The following is a 24,597-nucleotide window of genomic DNA, read 5'->3' as shown; positions in this document are numbered from 1 at the left end:
TCCATTGTACCGATTCAGCTTTCTGTCAAATTGTCAACAATTGCCAAGTATCAACTTTTCTGAGAAAGAAAAAGGTGGCCAAATGAAAAGGGTATAATAAAAGAGCTGTGAAAGTAAATTCTGGTTAAATGGTGACTTTGCCAAACATTCTGTATAAATAGTGTGTTGAACACATATTTTTACCTATAGGTACCATCCACAAAGATCTCAATCAATTTCCTATTATGACTTGGTGAACTAACTCACATGGTAACAACTGTGACTTCGGAGTAAATTTCACTGAATTACCTAAACTCAAAAGGATCATAAAAACTGGTGGTGTAGCATAACAACATTAAGCTGCTATGAGCTTAGCTTCGCACTTCTAAATTTTTTGTACTCCAAACCAGCAGAGTTATTAAACTCACAAGAGCCCGACACACATCTTACTCCACAGGTCATCTGATTGTACTACTGAGTTTAGATGTAACTGTGAGATTTGCTCTGAAGCAAGATCCGCTAAAAAGAAGTTGTTTGAAGTGGTCTTAAATACATACATTTTAAATAAACCCTTCATTTTGAGCATGTAAATAACAGTATAGAATTACAGACTAAACATTCAGAGTCCGTGAGCTAACAGACAGTGGAAATTCACTGTTCAGTTGAAGGGATGGGGAACATAACATTTTCTAAAATGGAAAAAGCCTCATTTCATTCACACTTAAGTGGAGAAAATTTGAATCGGTTCACAAAGATCTCGCAGCTAAAAAAAACCCCACAATAAAATAGTTCAATCTGCCTTTAAACAAGTTTGTTTATACTGAGATAACATTTGCAAAGCACCCTAGAAACAGGAAGATGTGAGTTTCTGTTTCTAATCTCAACTGTCATATGATATGTGGCCTCAAGGTAGTAAGCACCATTCAAAACAGAATGGATTTTTTCCATTCATCTAGCATATTTTGTTAAGTTGTAAAAATTTGAAACAAATGTACTCAAAGATTTAAAAAAATCAATGATATCATCAATCAGATATATATAAAGCGTATGCACAAATAATTAACAACTATTTCCCTGTAAAGTGGATTAAAGGTTTGGGTTTTTTTGGTAACAATTACTTGAGGCAATCTTGTATATATTGTAAAGCTGAGGTAATTTTAAATCACTTTTGTATGTATGAACTTGATAGCTTTTACAGTTAGATGATTAAGTAAAAAGAAAAAATAAACCAAGGAAAGTCCCTGACTGATGGTGGTGTCTGTATTGCTAGAAGCTGACATTTCGAATTCAACAGTATGATTTGTTCATACTTATCTGAACCCACAGAACTGAATCGCTGAAACAGATTCACTATGTGATGGGGGGAAAATTCTGCGCTTGCTTATGTATGGTTAAGACAGTAACTGTAGCACAGATATAGATCAAACCATAGCGGTGAGCGATGTGGACGTTGAAAAGAAACATCCACACCTTCAGTCTACGACATGTCACCAGTGATCAGGGCACTATCATGAATGATCCTGGCACACTGAAGAAATGAGAAGTCAGCCTGTGGTGTGGCCTGAGAGAGCCCTTGCCCTGCTGGCCCCTCAGGGACCGATGGCACAATTCTGTATATTTAACATCAAGGAGGACTAAAAGAGAGGAATTTGCCAAATCTCTACTGATTTCAACAAAATTAAGCCGATTTACCTCAATCAGAAAGAACTGATGAGGGCACATTCTTTACCTCATTTTCTGTAATTTTTTTCTCATGTCAGTGAGATGGTCTGGATCATTGTTATACTTTACAAATCAACACATTCTTTACTTAATGCATTTGTGATTCTGCACGAGTCCCTTAGAATGCCAAAAGGCTTAGACCTTTCAGACAGAAAGCACAGTTTTAGGAATCTACTGGAGCAAACTAACCGTTTCTTTTCATTTTACCCTATATCGAGTTTGAAGATACTATTTCTTCCAGTTTTTTGCAGGCATAGCTAATACTAGCCCGCGTGCAGTATCTTCTGTAAAATAAAAACTATTTTGCAAAGAATTTTGGTGGCTTCATGATTAAGGAAATAAAGCCTTTTGTGGAGTACATGTGGATACAATATTATTCTCTCTGCAAAATAATTGCAGTATGAAAGCATTGTTTTGTTTTTTTTAATTCTTATTCTTTTAGACATAGACTTCTCTGCACTGGTTTCACAGTGACGACAGTTAGCATGTGGTGGGCTACAATACCGTCTACCAGTATTAACCTATGACCAGACTCTTTGTTAAAACTAATGAACACCAGTAGGGGCTCTATTTTATAGTGTATTTTCCCCAAAGTTAAACATAGAGAACTTCCCCCTATATTTTTAGTTTAACTATTGAAACGATAAAAAGAAAACATAAAATGAGCTAAAGAAATTTGTTGCAGCTCCACGTTGACTTTAGCTTGCCTTCCATTCGTACGTGGAGACTTATTTGAAATGTTCCTCCTTTTTTGGATGGTGATAAAGTCAAACATATTAAAGTCTTTCTCAATTGGCTTCTTACAGTCTCTTTACCCCCTGCAGTTTGTGTTGAAAAGGCCAAGTTCTGCTTACCTTACTGACAAAAGCAGTTCTTTTGTCTTTTTAGTAAGATTATACACGTGAATAAGAGAAGCAGTATTTGGTCCAAAGGGACTAGCTTAACTTCAGCAGATTGCAAACAGTTACAGCAATTTACAGTTTTAAAATGTGCAAATGTGCACGCCATGTCTTTTTTCCTTATTCCTGCTAGTTGTCGGTTTATATCTTTTGGGATGTTAACTGTACACACTGTAAGTAAAGATTTTCTCTGAGTATTTTTGCACCTTGTCTATATGTTCTGAGTTGTTTATAAAAAAATACACTCAGAATTTGTATCTAGCATTTGCACAGAAGCTTATAAACCACATCTTCCAGCATTTCCTAATAGTTGAGAGTTTTGGCTGTGGAAAGGCTGCAGTATTGGGCCTATTAACTAATTCTACTGCAAATTAGTGTGCATGTTGTTATTTACTCAGGAAACAAAGCTTCACTTTAAATGCATTTTTAAGGTAACCTAATTATCAGGCAAATACTACTTTGCAGCCTCTGGAAAACTCCCCTCTTCCTAAACTGCTAGATGTAAATCTGTCATCTTGTTTTTCCTAAGTCCCTCTGATTTTGCTTAGCTCAAGTTGGCTCAGACGCCAAAAAAAAAAAAAAAAAAAAAAAAAAAAGACCACTGTGTGGTAACTTTTTGCTATAAAACCAAACAACTAATCAAAAATACTGTTTGGAGGCTGTTGAGAATACATACCCATGCAGCAAAGGTTTCAAGCAGCTATTGAACACAGCAGAGGGCAAACCCCAGCTGCATTTGGCTTCTGTGGAGTCTAAACGTGTTTTTTATTTGGAGCCCTAACATGTGATTTTTGTTTGTTTGTTTTGCTTCTCATTTTATACAACTTTTAGAAAGAATTCTTGCAACTTCGTAGCTTACCCTTAACAACACAGATGGCTTTCCTCTCCGCACTAGATTGCCCTGCTTTCCCCTAAGGCACAGTAGTCACCTTTGACACCAACAACAGTAGGTAAAACAGCCGAAGTTATGATAAGAGATCAGGCTTCTGGGGCAGGCGTTTACCTGTTGCTTCTGCCCGTTTATGCTGATGGTTAAACGAGCATTTAAAGTTCTTGCACGACTCCTCATTTAATCACTCCTCTGCTGACAAGGGCGGGGTGCAAAGCGATGGGGAGCTGCGCAGCGGGGGCAAGCGGAGTTTAGAACCCAAGCCACACAAAACCGGGCAGAAATGGTCAATCTCTGCTGCTCCCTGAACCCCCGCCAAAGGCTGCGCGGAAGGACGAGGGGGTCCAGGGGAGCCCGTCCTGCTGCGGGGACGCGGCACCGCGGGGCGACCCCCTTGCGCGCCCGCCCAGCCGGGACGTGTGCGAGGCGCGGTCTCCCGGCCTCCGCGCCCGCGCAAGGTGCCCGCGGGGCGCGGCCGGCACTGGCCGCTCCGCGGAGCGCGGCGGCGGGATGGCGGTGGGGCTGGAGGGGTGGAGGAAAGGGGGGGCCGCGCCGGGTGCCCGCCCGGGCGGGGCGGGGCGGGGCCGGACGGGACGGGGCCCGGCGCGTCCCGCCCCGTGGGGGCGAGCGGCGGGCGGGGGCAGCGCGGTCGCCGCCGCCGCCGGGGCGCAGCCGCCCGCCCGCCGCCGGGCGCTGTGTGCGCGCAGGGGCCGCGCTCCTGCCTGCCTGCGCCCACGCACACGCACGCACACGCCCGCCCTGGGCTGCGCACCCCGCGCTGCCCCCGCTTCGCTCTCGCCTGCGGCTGTTCCGCGGGCGCCCAGGTGGCTGCTCTCCGCGGCGCTCCCGGCGCGGCCCGGCTTGGCACGGCACGGCTCGGCACGGCACGGCACGGCCCTCCCTGTCCATCCTGCCTGCCTGTCGGCGTCCCGCGGACGCGGAGCCGCTGGGGATGGGCGGGAGGATGCGCCTGAGCCGCGTCTGCTGCGTTTTCTACCAGCTGTGCGTGCTGTCAAGCGGGCTGGCCGCAGGTAAGTGCGCGCCTTCCGCGGGCCGGGGTCGAGCCCCGGGGCGGCCGCCGTGCCCCGCCGGTAGCCGGTACCTGCCCGTTGAACAGCCGAGCCCGTCGCCTGTAGCCGGTGGGTGGTGAGGTGCTGCCTGATCGGTGCGTGGCAGCGCGCCCGTCGGTGCGGGCACTGATTTTCATGCACAGCCCTGTCATCTCAGCGTGCGTGGGACGAGTGTGTTACTGGAACTGCCTTCTGTCGCAGGCTGGCGGAGGTCGTGTGGGCTCCCATGTTTATAAACGTAATGCTGGCGCGCGGGGAATCTTGGTTAAGTTGCGGTACGGTGCATGTAATATGCAGACATTGCTAATTGGTGATTATAGTTCTGTTTGATTGTGGTGATAATGACGCTACAGCATATGCATGCATCTGCCACTTCTTCGTGCCCTCGCAAATGTGCGGCCGTGGGGCGTGTGTGTGTGTTTCGCTGCACTCTTGAAATCGTAGTGGGACTTGCAAAGCGGGCCGAGAACAAGGCTGAAATTTTCAAATTTTTTGTTCAGGTTTTCCCTGCTAAACTAACATTTTCTTTTTAGCGGTGTGAAAAAATTGCCACTTTGTCTAAATGATGAAAGGTTTGTGCAGCTCTCCTTGCATAGAGGTGGTGGTCATGAAGAACATCCCCAGCAGCTGGTACAAACACAACTTCTGCCCAGATTGAGCTCCAGCTCTCTGTCAGTGTTTACCAGGATGGTGGCATGTCCCAGACCCCTGAACTGGTACAGAGACCTCTAGGGGCTGGCCCCTCTGCCGTGTGTAAGGACAGGATGAAAGGGCCAAATGGAACCCTTTGTATTTTGGGTGGGATGCTTGGTGGGCTGGAGGCCAGGGGGCGCGTGTTGTGGAGGGCATAGGGTAGGTTTCTGGCAAGCGCTGTGTGCAGCTGGGTGCTTCACTCACTTAAAGCATCTGCTGGCCTTCCCGCAGGTCTCCACGCTGCAGAAGAAACTGAGGAGTGGGAGATAGTCTTCCCTGCGCTGTGGAGCAGGGGCCAGCAGGAGCCAGCGGGTGGCAGCGGTGGTGGTGGGGGCTGCAGTGCTGACCCCAGCTGTGGGAACCGGAGCAGCACCCTCAGCAATCCCGTCACACCTAGCCCAGTGGCCGGCAGTTCCCGGGAGGTGCGTTCAGTCTCCTCCTCGGTGGAGGGGCAGGCGCAGGCTGTGGGGCAGGCGGCAGAAGAAGAGGACACTGAGGATGAGTATGAATCTCAGGAGTTTTACCACTGGTCCCCCCTGCCCCAGGGGTCTGGTGCTGCCTCTCAGTTGCCACCACCACCATCCCCACCACCACCACCTCCAGCAGAAGATGGAGATGAGGTGCTGCTGAGGATCCCGGCTTTTGCTCAGGAGCTCTACCTGCTGCTCAAGAGGGACAGCCGCTTCCTGGCTCCTGGTTTTGCCGTGGAAGAGCGGCTCGGGGGTGAAGGCAAAAGCCCGCCTGGTGCTGCACAGTCACAACCTGAGAGAGCTTGTTACTACAGTGGTGCTGTCCTCCGCTACCCGGGCTCCTTCGCCTCCTTCAGTACCTGTGGTGGATTGGTAAGATGACCTTGCATGCAGGGGTAGCACCAGGGTCTCCATCCAAGTGTCAGCTTCATCTGCTGCTTTTCACTCCCATCCCTTTCCTGAGGTCTTCCATAGCCTTTCTTTCATATCCTTTTGGCTCCTATCTCTGTGCTTATCCTTATTTTTAACCATTTTGCCATTCATACTTTTATTATCCCACTCATAATTTTTCTCAAATCCTACTTGTGCCTTTGTCCTGTAAAGTTTTCGTGTTCTTTGTCCCATTTCCAGATACACTTTTGTCCCTCAGTCCCATACCTTTCTTTTGTGGATCTCCTTTTTATTTGTACGCCATTCTTTCGTCAACTTTTCTCATCTCCATCCCTGGTTTTATCTTGGTTTTCAGTGTGTGCCTGTAATTAATTAACCCTCCTTCCTCTTCACTGTATCATCATCTCTCCCCCAGTCCTTCTGTAATCCATTTGTTCATCATTCCCATCCTATATTCTAAAGTTATCATCTGTGTTATCTTACCTGTCCTCTAGATCTCAGTTTTCAGACTGTTCTGTCTTTCCTACTTCTACCAATATTTTATGCCTGCTTTCTCATCTTCATTATTCCTTTTCTCTCATTTGATTGGCCTTTTTTCTCTACCTTACAACTTCCCACATGTGGAACCTGTAGTTAATTTGATTTGGGACTCCATACTTCTTTTTCCTTTAAGATCCTCCATAGAAGTACACAATGAGTACGTTCTCAGCAGAAATGTTAATGCAGTCAGACCTTTTGAATGGTTACTACTTCTGTGGCATACCTCCCTTATTTAAAACAAATTTCACCTGCTATAATTTCTCTCAGATCAGTCATGGTTTTTACCAGGTAAGGAACCAGAATTGGGCACACTGACAACAGTAGTGGTGACCTGGTGCGCTGCGATTCCAAGATACTTGGCGGGGGATGGAAAGAGTAGAGAGCAGCTGGGAAGATGTAAAATGCTGACAGGATTTAAAGCAAAACCAATTATTACTACTGTTATTCTGATTTTGGGCCTTTATATAGCATCATAAATTCACACGCCTGCAGCACTTTACAAAATATAGAATACAAACAGTAATGGGGAGAGTTAACGTCATCGTGACCCTGGGTTTTTTGGGTGGCTGGATGGGTGTAAATCACCACAGTCACAATAGATGTTTTCTTGTATTTCTTTCTGAATTTGAGCATCTAACTCGTTCCATTGTTGATTCATGAAGGTATGTCTGTCTGGTTTTTATTTGCATGGTCATGAAGTGAAACTAGGTAAAATGTGGAAATTTGGACTACTTGTTCATTCGTCTGTTTGGACTTACTCACAAAGTCAAAACCCAAACTGAAAGTGGTGGAGAGGGAACGTGTGTGGACTGACACCAAATAAAATATTTGCCTGCACTCTTGCAAGGTGAAGCTGCCAAGTTTCACACAACTGTTGGCATCTAATTATTGACTGGTTGGCATCTAATTATTGACATTTTGTCAGATTTTCCAAAGCATGGTAGCAGAATTAATTGTGGAGAAAAATGTTGAAAGTCAACTGAAGTTGGTTTGAAAGCAATCAGGTAAAGGATTTTTATGTTCTGGAAAAGCATTTGACTTCTGTGCTCCTTGTTAGAATTTTACTTCCTTCTACATGGCGCATGGGTAAAATTAAGTTAGAGAAAATATTTGCAAAGAAATTGGTAGAGAGAATTGTCACTCAAAAGTGATGTACATCATTGCATATCTGTAATTCCTTTGACTTGATTTATAAGTTGAAATTCGCTGTTTAAATAGACCCCAGTTCCTTAGGAGCCCCGGTAGTAATTTCTGGTTTAGTCGACTTTTCCTAGGAGTACCAGCTTACTCCCAGCCTACTGGCTGTCTACGCATGCATGTGCCCGGATCACGTTCCCCATTCAGAAAGATGCCGCTGAAATATAAACTATTCCGTCTATCTCAAATAAAATTGGAAACTGCTGTTGACATTGATCGGTGTTGTCATGATCCTCAACTGCATAGTCTTGTTTGCAGTGAAATAGTTAAGCGGCTGTTCTTCCTGAGAGTGTTGCTGCATCAGGCACATAGTAAAAAAAAAAATTGCACAGTGCTATTATGTCAAAGTTGTCATAACAAATCTTAAGTTATTTGTCATTCTGTATTCAGTCATTGCTTGGGCTCTCTCACATATGTAAGTTGCTCTGTTTCCAAGAGTCTTGAAAAAACATCATACATACATTGCATATTCCACCCTGTATCCTCTAGGCCTTGCCCTGCAAAAAGAGCCAAGCAATGTTTCAAACTACCTTTTCTTTAAAGATGTAAAAATCCATTGAAACTTGAACCTACAAATAAATCTTTGTAGTTGCTCAATTACAATTTATTTTTTCATTTTAAATGTAAAGAAATTTTGGAGAAAATGTGGTATAAATGTCTTAGATACACTCTTCATTTCAAAACCATGCAGACTTTGAGTTAGAGTTACTAGGTTGCATACACTTCGGAAAGCCAAACAAGTGGTCTGTAAGTCCCTTAATATGCAGATTAGATTTCCACTCTGCAGTTTTTCTCTTCAGTGTGAAATACAGCATCTCTGTCTAACAACAAAACTTCTACCATTCTGCTCTTTAGATAGTAGCTTTTTAGTGAATCTCTTTATTCACCAGGGAAAGTAGCTATAGTCTGACAGACGACAGTGATTTTGCCATACAGGAGGAAGGGTGAAGAAGGGTAACGGCCAACTGAAGAGGTTTGGCCATCACAGAATCATAGAACTGTCTAGGTTGGAAGGGACCTTTCAGATCATCGAGTCCAACCATCATGTGCAGGGAAGGGTCATTCATGGCAGTACACGTGTGTGGCTGATGCTGTAGGGCTAGTATTGTGAAAAGATACCGATCTTCAATAAAATGAAGAAAAGGCCTTGCATGAAATAGTTGTGCCACCCAAGTCAGGATGCTGGTGTTCGTTCCAGCTTCTCAAGACTTGGAGACGTCTGACATGCCAGTGACATTCAGGAAATAGAAAAAATGTCCGTGTAGAAGTCTTGACTGCTCTTTCTATAAGCAGAAAGACAAAAGAATATTGTTGCAGACGTTAGGCATCTTATCGCCTTGAAGTGGGATGTAGATGCTATTTGAATAGTTCACTGGTTGCAGTTGGGGAAAGGATGTAACGTACAGCACAACATTAAAGCTTCCCTGTGTATCTTATTTCACAGTTCTTGAGAGCTTCAATAGTACATTTTTTCTTGAACTGTTTGTCAAAAGCCAGTGTGTAGGGGTGATAATAATGGGGTTCATTAACACACCATGTTAATCATGTGAATATACAAATGAAAAATGAGATCTGTGCTCCCAGATAATTACTAACAGAATTCTGACTGCCAGTATTGGCTTCATTTGGCAACCTGTCTTGTCAAATGAAGATAACTCAATGGGTATTTTCTAATCAAACTGAAGACTGGAGATATGCATGGACCATCTAGAAACTCCATCACTGTGACCTTGGTGTAATCTCAGAGTTCGCATGATCAATGGTGACAGCCCTATCCAACTCCTTGGTAAAACCCTTGTGGATTCTTAGATCCTTTTGTAGCTCAAAGGGGTTTGCTCTGAGTATGTTTTGGGATTCTGCACTAGTGCTGTGGGAAGATGAATAAGGAGACGTTTCCAAGAATTCTCAATCTGTATGCTGAGTGCCTACTTGGTGTTCATCGTTCGCCAAATACCAGGATGTAAGCAGTCTTGCTGATGCCGGTGAGACTGTTCTTCCGAAAGTGATGAATTGCAGAGCTGGACCATTAATTATTTAAGTGGTCGTTTCTACTGCTTGCCCGTGTTTTGCGGTAATATTTGAAATAAGAAAAAAAAGCATGTAAAATGTTGTTGAACAGTTTTATTTGTGACCAGTAGATAAATATATAACTTACACCTTGTAGTTCTTTTAAAGCGTGCTGTAGGAAAAACTTACTGTGGACTTATAATTAAGAAATCTGGCTACTGGTTCTTTACCAACGATCTGCTGTGCTGCTAGCATGGAGGTTGAAGTAGTTTCACTGCATTTCCCCAAAGAGAGCTGTAAACACAGCAAATGTGTGCTTTATCCCCTACTCCTTTCATTTCAGAAAGAGAGGCATTTAGTGTTTTGGTTTTTTTCTCAGCACTGAATTGCTTAGGTAGCACTCCATGGCTATGTGGTGACAGGCAGGGATTTTCCCAGCGTTTTTTTTTCTTTTTAACTGAAGCAGTCTGCAATAAATAGAGAACAGATAGGTAGATAAAGTGTCTTCTTATACCTAAAGCAATGTGGTATGTTTAGACTGTTAGGAAGTGCAAACAGCAGCAAATGTGTACATAAGAGGATGGACAGGAGAATGCAGCTCCCTGCAGCTATGCTGTTCGTCACAGCACTTAGCAGGGTGTCTAACAGAACACGTGTGGAGATCCGCCTAAACAGTCAGCATTGACAGCTGGGTGCATTTACTGGAGAGGAGCTTTGAAATTCGTCTGTGTGGTTCTGTATTTTCACTGGCTCTGAAGAATGTGAAATGGTCAATAGCATATTTATAGTCCTCTAAATCCCTGAAGAGTCAGTGTCAAATACTATTTGCAATGAAAATTAATGTGCATTTTCCCAGTGACTTGAAAGGGAACAAGTCTTGACACATCTCCAATCCAATCCAGGGAAGAGCTTTCTCTAGAGAAGTATATGGTGCTTTTCTTAGGCCTCATTGCCGTTAACAAGCAGGTATTTAAAAATCCGATCAATAGTTTATAGACAAGTAGTCACAGATTTACTCCAGCTGTTACACATGCATTTAAAGAGCACTATCCAAAGCAATGCTGCGAGCATTGGCAGAAGAGTGGATGTCAGTTGTTCTGTGTCATGCGGAGAAGTGCCAGACATCCTTGGAGAACAGCTTTTTAACAAATCCTTCCGATGGTAACGTCCTACCTTCACAATAAAACTGAAATAAATTAGGATGTGAAAAAAACTATGTGCCTTCTTTGGCTAATGGAATGCTTGCATGCTACTTAAGCAAGATTTGAAAAAAATCTGAAGCACCGTTACAGGAAATGTATGATTTTTTTTATTCCTGACGCAAACTATGTATTGAAGATGAGTGCTGTTAACTAATAGTAAGGGAATGACACATGATGGATTCAAAATATTTTAGATTTTGTAGGGTGTTCTAAATTGACATGACCCTTAAAATTCAGGACATATAATACAGCTTCTACAAAACTAGAATTTTTTATTTTGTACCTATCCATCAAGAATAGTCTTGACTTTACAGGTTTTCTCAGAACAAGCAGAATGAAGTATTAATAGAACAATAGTAATAAAATAAAAATATATATTCCATATTCTAAAGCTCTACACACAGTCACTTTTGAGGATAGCATTCAGCCTGAGAAGAGGCTTCATCCTTGTTTTGACATCTTTCCTCCTAGAGAAGGATTTAAACCACAAGTGTTTCGACATTTTTATATGGGAAAACTCGCAACAAACATCATTCTTAGTTACACATCCTGCAGCGAGAGTGGTGTCTGACTATACATAAATTTTTGGACAGCTTTGGAGAGCCATACTGAACTTCTGCCTTTTGGCTGTACAGATTCTTTTAGTGGCAATGCAATACTTAAACTGCTGCAACTCCTTTCCTGGCATGGGATCACACTGATTGGGAGTACGTAGGTTGTTTGCATTGGGTGTGAGTAGTGAGACTGAAATTTGCTGTGCAGTGCGCATGCAAGGCAAATCCTTGCTTTTGTGAGCATCCCTGCTTTTGTGGGGCTTTTGGAGCAGGTGGTCAGGAGCAACTCACAGGCTTCATAAATTGCCCTGGGAATCTGTGCTTTTACAGGTTGTGAGCTCCTGGTGTAAGGCTCTGAGGCTTCTTAATAGACTTCTTGCTTCAATCAAGCTGGAGGGCGACTTACCGCATTACACATCCTGAACCATACAGTATGAGACTGAAATGGGTTAACTACAAAGCCTCTTGTCAACCAAAAATAGTACCCCTGCCTCCCCACTTCAGTGATGTTGCAGTTACACATCGACATTGAATAACTTCCACACCAAGTGCTTTTCTAAAAGAAATTGGAGACAATTAAAATTTCTTTTGTGCTGAGGGTAAGCATTAGAAAACAGAGATCACCAACAATTTTTGATAAAAGGGGAAAGAAAAATGATTGTTAGCAATATTCATGGTCCATTTGATACATACAGGCTAAAGTTTGACATTGCAGAAGGAGGATTACAAAATTAAATAGGATTATCCTTAAAGGTTGCCAGGATGAAATGAAGTACACAGTCCCTCCTTATATACACCCAGCTGCCTGGGATTCTTAAATGAAAGAAAGGACAAATACAGGCAGTAAAATATGTGGTTGGATCCCCTCCTTTTCAAAACTAGGGCTAACTCAAGACAGAAAGATACGGGAAATCACAGATGGGTTTTTTGGAGGCTTTTTCAGTTGCCTATTTAGAATTCTAAACTAGTTAGTGCACAGTCTGCATACTGTTGCATTGCAAGTTTATTAAAGAAATGAAATTTTGCTGAGGGACAGAAATAAATACATGAATGAGGGTACTCTGTGATATCGCTTTCTGAGAGGTCACAGGTTCACCAGGTTTTGCTTTGTTGACTCTAACGTATGCCTTATTTGTATTTTAAACCTCTTTAAATGAGCAATGTAAAATTTGACATCAGTAGAAATAAGTGGGTGAGGTAGGGCATGAGTGGAAGTGTCAGCCCTGAACAGAAAGCAGCTTTGTTCTCTTATTAATAACTATAAAAGCATCAAGGTTATTTCGCAAGACACAAAAGTGAGATGGTAAATCAGAAAAACTGGGTAAGTCCTTTAATTAGCAAAGTTTTTGTATTAATTAAATAGTAAAGTTTCAGTCCCCTAATTTGAAGGTAACTGCTTTAAAAAGAAAAGACAGCACCGAGCCTCTCCCAGCTACAACAGTTAAGGTTAGTGAAATTCACATTTTCTCCAAGTCTTGTATCCCTGACTTTTATTAATATGTCATTATATGTGCCAATTGTTTGTTCTATAGCAGATGAACCAGGATTTTTAACAGAAACAAATGTTGTCTGTGTTGTAAGCCTTGTAATTTTATTTTAAAAGCGCTGTTCTTTGTCTTTCTTTTGTAAAAGATTTCTTGGACCTGCAAGAATGGAGGGGTTTTTTGGTAGTTAATGACAGATTGTGACAGGGGAATGAATAGGAATGCCTGTGATTTCCAAGATGTGATACCATAAAAATAGGAGAGCTGTATAATGGGGAGGACGCAACAGAAAGCATCAGGTGTGAGAGTCATCGTGGGGTTGATGGTGATGGTAGGTGAGGATATTCAAAGGGTGGTCTGTGAAAATTGGCGGTCAGGTAGACGTAGCACGTAAATGATGCACATCTCTCTGCTGTGTGGTAGAGAGGTCTACCAGGCTAGAAAGGGATGAGTCAAAGCTATTTGGATTTGGGGGGAGAATGAGATGTTTGCAGAAGTTCTTCTGTAGAGCATGTGCCTTTCCTTGGTTTGCTCAGGTCTCTCACTGATGACTTTGGGGACATCGCATGAGGCTTGGTTGGTTGCTCCTTGTTTAGCAGGAGCACCAACTTAATGGAAATAGTGTGAAATATGCCAAGCAGATGCATGTGTGTGTTATATTGCATATCTAGACCATAGCTGGTCAAACTTTTATAAACCAATAGCCCAAAATTTCTATATTATATTTAAAATCAGATGTACATCTGTTGTGCATTAGCAGTTCAGTCAACCTTTTGTTGTTAACCTGTCACTGCCTGGACAATCTGGTCTTCTTGGTTATTTCTATTGCTTCTAATAATGGCATAAAATAAGCAAATAAATATTATTTAGAAGGGAAAGAATGAAGAACGTATCTAGTGTTAATGGCAGAACAATATATTTAGAACAATAAATCGATATTGTAACATTAGTTGCTAATAATACATGCATCTGCACGTAAGTGAATAGAAGTAAAAATTTTTGGAAGTCTGTGCTGTGAATGTTTGTCTTGGATCGACCAGTACTTCAGTCAGAATTATTTTCTGAATGAGTTTTACATCCAAAAATGTAGAAATGTGCCCAAAACTGACTTGTGAAGTGATTTAGTTTCTGTGTGATTATCCTCCAACAATTGCATATGCTTGTTTTATGATCTCAGCTGTGCTACCTTAAGTTCTCATTAGATGTCATAAGTTTAACTAGGTCAAGTCAGGTCAAGCTGATTTAGATAGCAGTATGTTAAGGAAAATACGTATATTTCTGCATGTGATGTTAATTCAGCTGGGGACAACTTTTCATGATGCAGTACAGAGTAAATGCCCTGTTACATCCCTCTGGGTTTAAGGGGGTGCTGGCTGGGGGAAGTGCCCAAGTAACAGCTAGAGCCATTTTAGTAATGCCATCTCTTATGTGAAATGTTAAATGGTGCTTCAGATATGCTTAAACTTCTCAGTGCTCTTTTTGTCAGTGAGAACGCTGGTTAGCCTGGAGATCAGATTATAGGCTTGAAAGCTCGGTGTAACTTTGCTTCAGGCCTTCTTGTATGAAGTGCTTTGCTTTTTCTTCTGAAGATGGGAGACAGGAGGAAAAAAGGGACACAGTAAGAGACAAAAAAAAGCTGAATGCTTGTTATTCTAGGACACAGCTGTGGGTGAAGGGTGAGTTCTTGTTCTTAGTATGTGCAGGGAACATAAAGACAGGTTTGTAGGCATATTGTTAGGACTTAATATTTATAATTTGCTTTGCAAAAATAGTCTCTAAGCATAAAACTGTCTGGATCTATGCTTCTGTTGTAAGCTCTGCGTGAAACTCTTCTAACATAAGCAATTTTTTTAATCTTCTGAGAATTTAAAAGCTTGTTGCAAGTTACGGGATGGGAAGTTGCTTAGGTGATTTTATGTCTAGATAGATCCCCAGACTCTTTTGTCCCTCTGTGACATAAATCGATGCCACCCCAAACGTTTAGTAAGTAAAGTATGAGGGGAGTGAGGTAGTTAAAAGTAGAAGAGGGTTTATAGACTAAAAAGGACACATATAAAAAATGTAGCTTTACAATTTCTGGCTGATAGTCCTAGCATGTTTCCCTTTTTCTGTCTGATCACCTGTTTCATCTGTAGTAACCTATCTAAGGAAGTATAATAACAAAAATTTCTTCTTTGTCCATTTGTGGTTTTTTTTGCTTCTAATACTAGATTATTTGAATTGGAAACAATGGAAGGAAATAATTCCTTCCTTTCTTATTTCATTTTTGGTGATCAATCTTTTGCTTGTTTCATATAAACATATTTACTTAAAAGTATCTAGTCAGGCTGATGCTACTTGGTTCAAGAGCTCTATTGTGCTCACCGTTTGTATTCTTAAGCACATAAAATCAAGCTCTCTAGCTTTTAAAAAAAGTAAAAAAGCTTTCTTCCAAGATCTGTTTTTTTTTTCCTTATAGTTAAAATAATAGTAATTGAAAAATGATTAGATACTCTTCCTTCTTTCATGAGAGTGGCAGAACTTTGGTTTCTATGTACAACAAAAGGTAAATTAATATTTATTTTTTTTCCCCAAAAAGGGAAAGGAGAATCTGGGCTTAGAAGTTAAAAGCAAAAAAACTATGCATAGTTTGGAAAAAAAATGAGATATGAATTTCAATTAGGAGTGGAGTCATAGAAGTGTATGACTTCTATATATTTTTAACGTATTTAAGCAATGTGAATCTAAAATGATAATAAATTGTGAGAGTCTTATTTATTTCTCTTAAAACCACCAGGTTTGGATTAATGTAACTCTAGATAGAGATACAAAAAGTCTAACCAACTTTATTTTATAGATGGACTAACTTGATTTGTTGAATCATAGTTCTATGCCCATAAATATAATTTATTTTCCTTTCTTGAATTACTGTTTTCCAGTTAGTAGTTTTGGCAAATTTTAGATTTGAACTGAACTGAGTTTCATGGAGTGTTGCCTTGAATTAAATAGTCTTTGAGTGCCGTTCAGCCCCTCTCTCAGAAGAAAACCGAAATAATGGAGTTGTGGATAGATATTTCAATAAGGATTAGCAGAGATTAAATTTCTCCATGGGCAGTCATGGGCGGGTTTTGGAGCTGTGCCACATCCTTCTGTGGCTACAGTGAAAGCACATGGGTTTCAACAATGGTAGCTCGTTGGTATGCACTATTTGAGTGTTTTACACGGATGAATCAATTTAAACTCGGACCTCTTATGTTGGTCTTTTTGATACTAGTCTAGGTGTTTTACCTAGTGTAGGTTACAGACACAGTTGCTGATATTTTCCGTTTACATCTCCTGCATGGGATCCAGTGTAGAATGCTTTGAGCTCATCCTTTGTGTAGTATTATATTTTTCCCTGCATAAAATAGTATTTCAGATTCTTATGAGATTAAATGCGGACTTGCACTAAAGAAATGGGGTTAATGCAGTTTCATTAGCTAAAGGTACAGCAGCTTGGTTCATACTCCAAAAGAGTGGTTTTCAGTCTTACCACAAGAAGTGCTAAAGTTACTTATATTACACCAAAATGCTCTAAAGAAACACATCTTTACAAGCACTGAGTCTTTAACTGCGAGGATTTTTTCCATAGGTGACATTTTTCCATAGGTGTTGCTTTTTCTAGGACTAGAAATGCTAGAAAACTAGTTTAGCTATGCAAAGGGACTTTCTTATACAATATTACTAATTACCAAAAAGTTGTTATATAAGAAATGATCTGGAATATCACTAAACCAGTTCATTGTAAAGAATTTTTAACTTTAGTTTTATGGAATATATTTTTTTAAATCCTGGCTTCCTTTGGAGAAGCTGTTGTATTTATTCTAGAAAGGGGATATGGTTGGGGTAGTGATTTTTTTTTTTTTTTAATGGTAGATCATCGGTGGTGTTCCATTTAATATAACGTATATTTGACGAGCAAAAACAAGTGATTGTTAACATTGTGCACCAATCAATTATGACAACATAATAGACATAATTTACAGGTTAGATGGCTGTTTTAAAAATGGATTTTTATGCCAGTTCTGCTTTAAATTGTGCAAGTAAAAGGCTGTATCGTGTTTGTTCACGTGTAATTGTATCTTAGTTTTCAGTTTGACTGTAGTTTATTTTATTGGTCTATATTGGTCATCTGTGGTTGATTGAACATGTTGCTCCAACATACTTTTTGAAGCAAAATAAAATAAGGCTTTCCAGAACATTTCGGGCAACAGAGAGGAAGCATCTTCATTCATCAGTCAGTCAGTGCATGCACCAGCAATGGACTTGAAGTCATGCAACCACATAAAATACCATTTTAATGTATGAGTGTGTGGAGGATAAAATGAAGACCTTTGTCAAGAGGACTCAAGCATTTCATATCTTTGAATTTTTTCCTTTGGTTTTGCAGCCTTGGTAGTCGGTTATGCTTCCTTTTGTAATGGTAGTTACTTCCTCTAGTTCATTTGGAAACTGTGCTTGAATCATGGTCAGCTCTGATCGTTGTGTTTTTGATGAACCAAACTGAAAGCATGGCCCTTGCGAGTTGCTGTTCTGTTAGTATGCCTTCCAGCTTCTTGAAATATAGGCCTACAGGATCTCACAATAATAAAAAAGTAATTCTCTGGCCTACGTAAGGGCAGATCAAAATACGAAAACTGAAGGCCAAAATGCTGGGAGGCTGCCGAAAGAACTTCTTTGTAAAAAACCCCAAAGATTCTGATTGTAGTTGGAAAAATTAGAGCTGCAAGTATAGAAGGTTTATGTGTTCTCTTAGCAGAATACTAAATTCCATTTTAATTAGTTTCTGATTAATAGTTTTTTTTCATGTAAGTGAAGAGGAATAAGCTAGGTGGCCAGTTCATTAATATGGCACAGATACTGTCTTCTAGTTTCCTTCTCTGTACTAGCTTTAGCTCCATTTATTAGTTATTTTTTTAATAAATTAATTTTGTAACATGAAGATATAGGCAGTGAATTTGTCTAGACACCATAAAATCAGAATCTTGATTATGTAACATAACTTTATATTTATTATCAGAGTAGTACCATTGATCTAAACTGGTATGAAGTCAGATCTGTATCTGCTTCGGTTTTAGACAGAGAGGGTGGAATACGGTATCTTGCTTTATTGACCATGTATTGACCAGAGCAGATTGAGGGTTTTGAGGCTGACATCCATGAAATGATTTTTCCATAACAAAAACTCATTTGTCTTCCCTTTTAATGTTGTAAAATTGAGAAAGTCTCTTCTGATCTTAAGAATAATATGGTTACACTCTTACCACAGTATCAGGACTTTATCATAGTTGACATAAACACAGTGGTTTTGAAAGAGACACAGGATGGTCCTTAATGTAATTTTTCTTTAAAAAAATAATAAATACTTAATGTTAGGCAAGGTTTCTGAGCAAAATATACCTATTTTATTAACTCATCTTACCTCATTGGAATAAACAGACAATGTTTAAGGCTTTATAACCCTTCCTCAAAGCTTCTATTTTTCTGTAATAGAAGCAAAACTACTAGAGAGAGAAGAATAATTCAGAATCTAACTAGTTTTACTAATCAGTTCAGCCTTCTGAGATAATGAGTAGGAGCTAATGAGTGAAGGGAAAAATGATCAGAGAGAGAGCAGCAGTTTATTACATGGAGGGTTGGGAGAATAGGTCATGTTTTCTTTTGTGACATAGTTATGGTTGCCATAAAATCTATATTGTCGTAGGCATCTAAAGTTGAAAATATCATATTTGTTTTCTCAAGGATTGCAGAGTATGTTTTGTTTGCAGTTATGGGTATTCTGCACATTTAATAGCTGTACCACTGATGAAATCTGTCTTGCCAATAGCAGTATTAGTCAGTCCTTGCATAGTTACCTGGAGCAAATGCATACAGTACAGTTTTTGAATTTAAGTTTAAAAATATTTTTTATCAGTGTGTCTTTAACCCAGTGTATCTTGAAAATAGGTTTTAAATTGACTGTCACATATGTAATGTAAAATTTGACTTCGACAATGCCTTGTAGCACTTGGATCAGAAATGCTAATTTCATTTTAAAATTTTATAAAATAAAGTCACCTGTGCTAAGAGTAGTAGGCTTTCTGTACCTCATAAACTTCCAGAGTGCTGCATAAGGAGAAGAAATAAGAACATGCCTGTGGTAAGTCTGCATTTCTTAGTTTGTAGTTTCTAAGTATAAATCTTTAGGTGTTAATAATTTTGAATTTATTATTTTAAAGATTTATCTGTGGAGTACTTTTCTGGAGTGAACAGGAAATTGTGTATGTGAAAGAAAATGGAGTTTCATGTACTGTAAATTCAAAATCCAGATCATCTCTATATTGTCTCTCTCTCTCTCCCATCCTCATTTTCCCCCCTTTGTTTAAAGGATGTAGAGCCTAAACACTTGATAGATTAATAGATGTATGGCTGTGGAGAATGTGTATTTGGAATCTAGGTAGCTCCAGTTTAGCAAGAAAATACATTTATTTACACAGTAATTTTAGTTGTGCAACATGGCAATAGGAACAAAAGAGGTATTTAGAGTAGTTATGCTTCTGACAAACATTTTTCATATATGTGTGTTTGCATGCAACTGCAATTGTTTGTTTTGTAGATGTTGCAATTGAAAGACAGCCTTTAAATTGTGGTTTATGTCAAATTTTTAAAATATATATAGCCACCAGTTTTGAATTTCTCAGATTATTAGTATTCAGCATATAGATATACGCTGCCCAAGCTGAATGCTAGTTAAGAATACATAAGCATAAATATCTTGGCCAAATATATATTGCAAGTCAGTGACAGAACAAGGTTAGAATTCAAAACTTAAAACAAAGGCAGAGAAAAAGTAAATAATAGAATCGGACTAGAATTTAGAGATCAGGACAGTATCAACTTAGTACAACATCACAGCCAAGTACGTGTCCCCTCCGTGAGAGGTGGTGATGTTGATGTAGGCAGTGGCATAGATCAGCTGTGATTACCAGAAAAAAACGAATTCCAGAAGAACAGAGTAGTAGGAATTATTCAGCCTAAATTGAGGAAGCCTAAACCGAGGAAGCCTAAACCGAGGAAGCCTAAACTGAACTAGCTGTTACATCTTTTAGAAATTTTGTAGGCAGAAATGTTCTATTATTCATGCAGGATTGCAGCACTGTTGATTTTTTTTTCATACTTTGGACAAAGATGTTTGAGTAAATTTTCTTTCTTTCTGAACGTACGGTACACATCAGTAGGATTATGTAAATTTTTCATTAAGCTTTTTCGCTTTATTTGCATATATCCTCCACCTGCTGCCCACAAGGACCACCAGGTCCATTTTAGCAGATCTGCTTGCCATTCATCCACCCACCCATCCACCCATGGAAAGTCTGTACCGGTGCAACAAGTGAATCTGTCCCAGGGGCTGGACTTGGCATTCATCCTTGCTGAATTTCATGAGGTTACGGCTGATAACTATTCATAAATATAAATTTATGCACATATTTTATCTGTATAGGTTGGATGGCACTAAAATGAGCTCACATGAATGATTGGTATCTCCATGAGATCTCCCCCATTTCTGTTGCTTCAGTAAAGCTGCTGGAGCCCTTGTTGGTTATCCTTGTTCTTTTATCTTTTTATCTGGCTCATAGATGACATTCCTTGTCTGGTCATATCTCTTCAACCCCCAAAATTTTGAATTATCTGAGGGTTGCTAGCATCTATAGTGCAAGTCATTACATAACAGAATTATCTTCATGTGACACATTGGGAAGAAGTTGTCTGCAGTTCAACACGGTTGGGTTGCCATCTATTTTTTTTCAGAAAAACATGCAACAGGAATGGTACATTTAGCTTGAGGAGTTTGTGATTGATATTTATTACATTTCTGTTTGAAGCGTTTGAAAATAGCACTTAGAATTGCCTTATGGTAGTACTTTTTAATGAATTATCATTAAAGATACGTTATCTACCTCAAATTGGAACAGATTAGACTTGTCTCTCTGGAGAAAAAGAACAGCATACACACGTCTAGTTCATGGGACAGTCTGTGTTGGGTAGTGATTGTTTATAAAGGTTTCTGTAATTGTTCCAGGAAGAGTCATCTTAAGAACTGTAGGGTTTAAATCAACACCAGTGTCCTATTTACGTCCTTTTAACATTTAATATTTTGAAATTTGAGTTATAGTGCACTAGTGATTTAAAATTTTTTCTGTATGTTTAAATTATGCTGTGCCTTCTCAGTGCAAAACTTAAAAGCATTTGGGATGAGTTCTATGTTTTAAAGCATTGAGCCTCTTCCAGTGTTTTGACACAACTAATTTGACTAAAGCGAGCTACAATTAAACTATATATCTGGGTATCTGCTGCCAAAAATAGAGTGTACAGTGGAGTGCATTTACAATGTGCTGTTGAAGCAATAAATCTGTGAAAAGAATAACGTATGTTTAATTTCAGTAAATAACTTCTTAAAGTTTGGGTTTTTTTCAAAAAGGACAATCTATGAGAGCTTATACATGATATTGTAATGAACCTTCCATGATGTAATGAACGTGCTGGCACATTACTTAAGAGAAACGATTTTCACTACTGTATCTAGTAACATGTTGTACGCCTTACAATACAGGAAAAGTAAGTGGCATCAAAGACGAACAGACAAAACTAGTTACATCTAGGAAAGTGACATGAAAAAAGGTACTTTTGTGAAAACAGAATGTCAGATGTAACAATGACCTTAAAGCAACAAATTGGAAATAACAAATGGTAGGAATTCTGTTACTGCTAATGATCCTATCATGTGTGTGACTTGTTGTGTGCTTTCCCACTTCTTAAAGACTTCATTCCCCATGTGAAGCTGGCTGCCTTTCAATGGAAGATCTACCTTTGGTGTAACTTGGTGTGATTGTTCTGAAGTCCCACTCTCACAAATTTAGCTGGCAGTGTGAGAGGCAGGGTTCCAGTAAATTTTGCCTTGTTTTCAGTGTGACTTGTCTCCATTAATATGGAGAGAAGGCAGTGCTTCAGATGATAAAGAGCATGTTCTTTTTGATAAGTCAGTGTTTTTGAAGGAACCCCCCTCTTTCCTGGAAAGCTCCTGGCCAGTTCTAGAACCCAGCTTGGATGCTTTGTATGAACAGGAGGTAAGATCGGAAGCAGCACATGGGGTGTTGACTTTGCTTTAGTGTTAAATTCACAATAAACACAGAATTTCAGGATTTCACAACTGGTTTATCAGTTCTACTGAGTTCTTCTGGAGACCAAAGGGCAAGTGTGCAGTAGTTGAAAATGTACAGAGTTTTCTGTGAACAGTGGCACAAGCTGAACAAGTGGACTCCATGAGTGACGTGGCAGTATTGTTGCAGGAGTATATAGTCAGTTGATATTTCTAATAAGAAAAACAGAGAGTAGTTGGCATGTGAAGAGGTGGTCCCTTGAACCTGATGACCAGCCTGTAACATTGCACAGAAAGCTGTGGCACTTGGAGGGACTTGTGTCAGATTCATGAGTTTCACTGCTGATCGCAATGACTGAACATCTGATTTTAAAGCACCGTCACAAGTTTAGGAAATCCCATTTTGTAATTTTGTCTAAAAAAGGAACTTAAATGAGAGTGATTAGAATTGATAAATTTTACATATATTATTTGCAAGTTAATTTTGTGTGTAGTGAACACCTCTTTAATAGTGAGTAGCATAGTGGTTGCTGCTGTGTAATAACATAATTATTCTCCTGCATCTATGTGGATTTTTCAGAGTGAGGAGTGTGTTTCTGTGTGGGTATAGTCGTTGCAGAACACTATAAAATGGCAAGAGAAGCAAAGGTAGTAACTACTTTAGCGTTTTAATGTTATTCTTCAAAAATTACAGATTTTTTTAAACAGTATCTCTTTAAGATGGTGATGATGAAAATGAATATACTGTGCTGAAACTAGAGAGTTTGTACGTGCTCTGAAATTTGTCTTTAATAAAAAAAGGGGTTCGTACCCTTGCGTTCACCCTTGCAAATTGTGTACCAATGCATAACACACCCTTTTAGGTAATATCTTCATTAAAAAGAGTCGTAACCATACATCATGTAGGCTAAAGCCCATTTGGTATAAAGTCCATGAAATATAAATATGATATCATTATTACACATTTATTATGACAATCACATATTGTATCATGGGGAATACTTCAGCTTTTCGTCTTTGGCATGGATTGTTGTGGATTTAGAAAACTCCACAAGACAGAAGAAAACAAAAGATATGAGAACTTTTATAGTAAACCCAGATACCATGGGACCTATGATGAAAGCGACAACGCTGAAACACGGAACAGCTGCGAAACATGGATAAGGAAATTATAACTTTGTAGTGATACAGATAGGTTTTTGACATAGACCTTTGTTGATACATGTGCCTTTACAGCTTTTTCCTTCCTTTCTTTAAAGCTGGAATTAATTGAAACAGTTTAAAGCTTAGTGTTATTTATGAGAAGTTTACCTATAAGCATTGAAAAGCTTTTCTGAACTGCTTGGAAAAATCACAGTTTGAACTATCTACCCTTACATTAATTTCATACTATCTGTTTTTGTTGTTTTATCACCTTCTGATAGGTGTGCAAAATGCATCCTCTACCTTTAAAGGCATCGTATTGCAGCTGTGCAGACAGGATACAGCTTGACATGAGAATTTCCTAAAGTGCCCTACAAAAATTCTGACTTGTGAGTCTTTATCCTGGAGGTGTGACTACTGATCATTATAAGGCGTGGACTTTGTAGCCTAATGATACAAATTATACTGAATTATTTTTGTACAACTTCCAATAAAATCCAAGTCCGTCACAAAGAATACATTGAACGGAACTGAGACATTTCTGCAGATGCCTTTTGCATAAATTAAAAATACATCCCAAATGTGCAAAGCTAGCTGTGTAACTTAGAGTATTTATACTCTGTAAATGACCAATGTATAAATAAGCCTGTGTTGCTTTTTTTTTTTTTTTGTATCTTAGAAGTGCAGTCTGCAGCTTAGAGATACACGTTTAATCTTAGAGGTTTACCTTGTAATCTCAGGTTTTTATCTATGGAAGAGAAATGTGAGCTTCTCATTCAAGTGAGTAGGTTTTTGCAGGGCTGTGGGATTCTTGCAGAGAATACAGCCTGTCACCAGCTTCCCAGTTGAAACTCAAGTACCTTTTCTTAGCTTAGCTATGTTTCAGCCAAATGCCATTGGAAGAACCCAAGTCTTTCAACAAGATAGGTGGCACGTCACTAACAACTGAATCACTAACATTCAGAACCTGAAACTATCGTGGGAGGGAAGATTGTAGGCAGTGAGTTTGGAGCATGGCTATGAAACAGTATGTTGCTGGAGAGATATTCTTACCACCAAGTAAATTTGCCGCTGCTCCACCACTCTTCAGTAAGTTGGAAACTGAAAGATACAGAATCCTGTATAGGCCAGATAGAAAGTTTTCTTTTCTAGGTCTGGCAGGAAGAGCTTTCTCCACAATGAGATGAATTCTGTTTTTACTTGA

At 39.7% G+C, this 24,597-nt stretch overlaps 1 protein-coding gene across 1 annotated transcript in view; it reads left to right on the top strand.

The window, feature by feature from the left end:
* The first annotated feature begins 4,156 nt into the window (after positions 1-4,156).
* ADAMTS19 (ADAM metallopeptidase with thrombospondin type 1 motif 19) overlaps positions 4,157-24,597 on the top strand; it is a 147,387-nt gene continuing 126,946 nt past the window's right edge. The window contains exons 1-2 of the mRNA XM_063320816.1: positions 4,157-4,520; positions 5,484-6,094. Of these exons, the coding sequence (XP_063176886.1) occupies positions 4,442-4,520; positions 5,484-6,094 (690 nt within the window). The 5' untranslated portion in view covers positions 4,157-4,441. The remainder of the gene's footprint in view (positions 4,521-5,483; positions 6,095-24,597) is intronic.

Source organism: Chroicocephalus ridibundus, chromosome Z (genome assembly GCF_963924245.1).
Source record: "Chroicocephalus ridibundus chromosome Z, bChrRid1.1, whole genome shotgun sequence".
Lineage (NCBI taxonomy): Eukaryota > Metazoa > Chordata > Aves > Charadriiformes > Laridae > Chroicocephalus > Chroicocephalus ridibundus.
The sequence above is the reverse complement of the archived record's forward strand: the minus strand, read 5'-3'. Positions and strand labels throughout refer to the sequence as shown.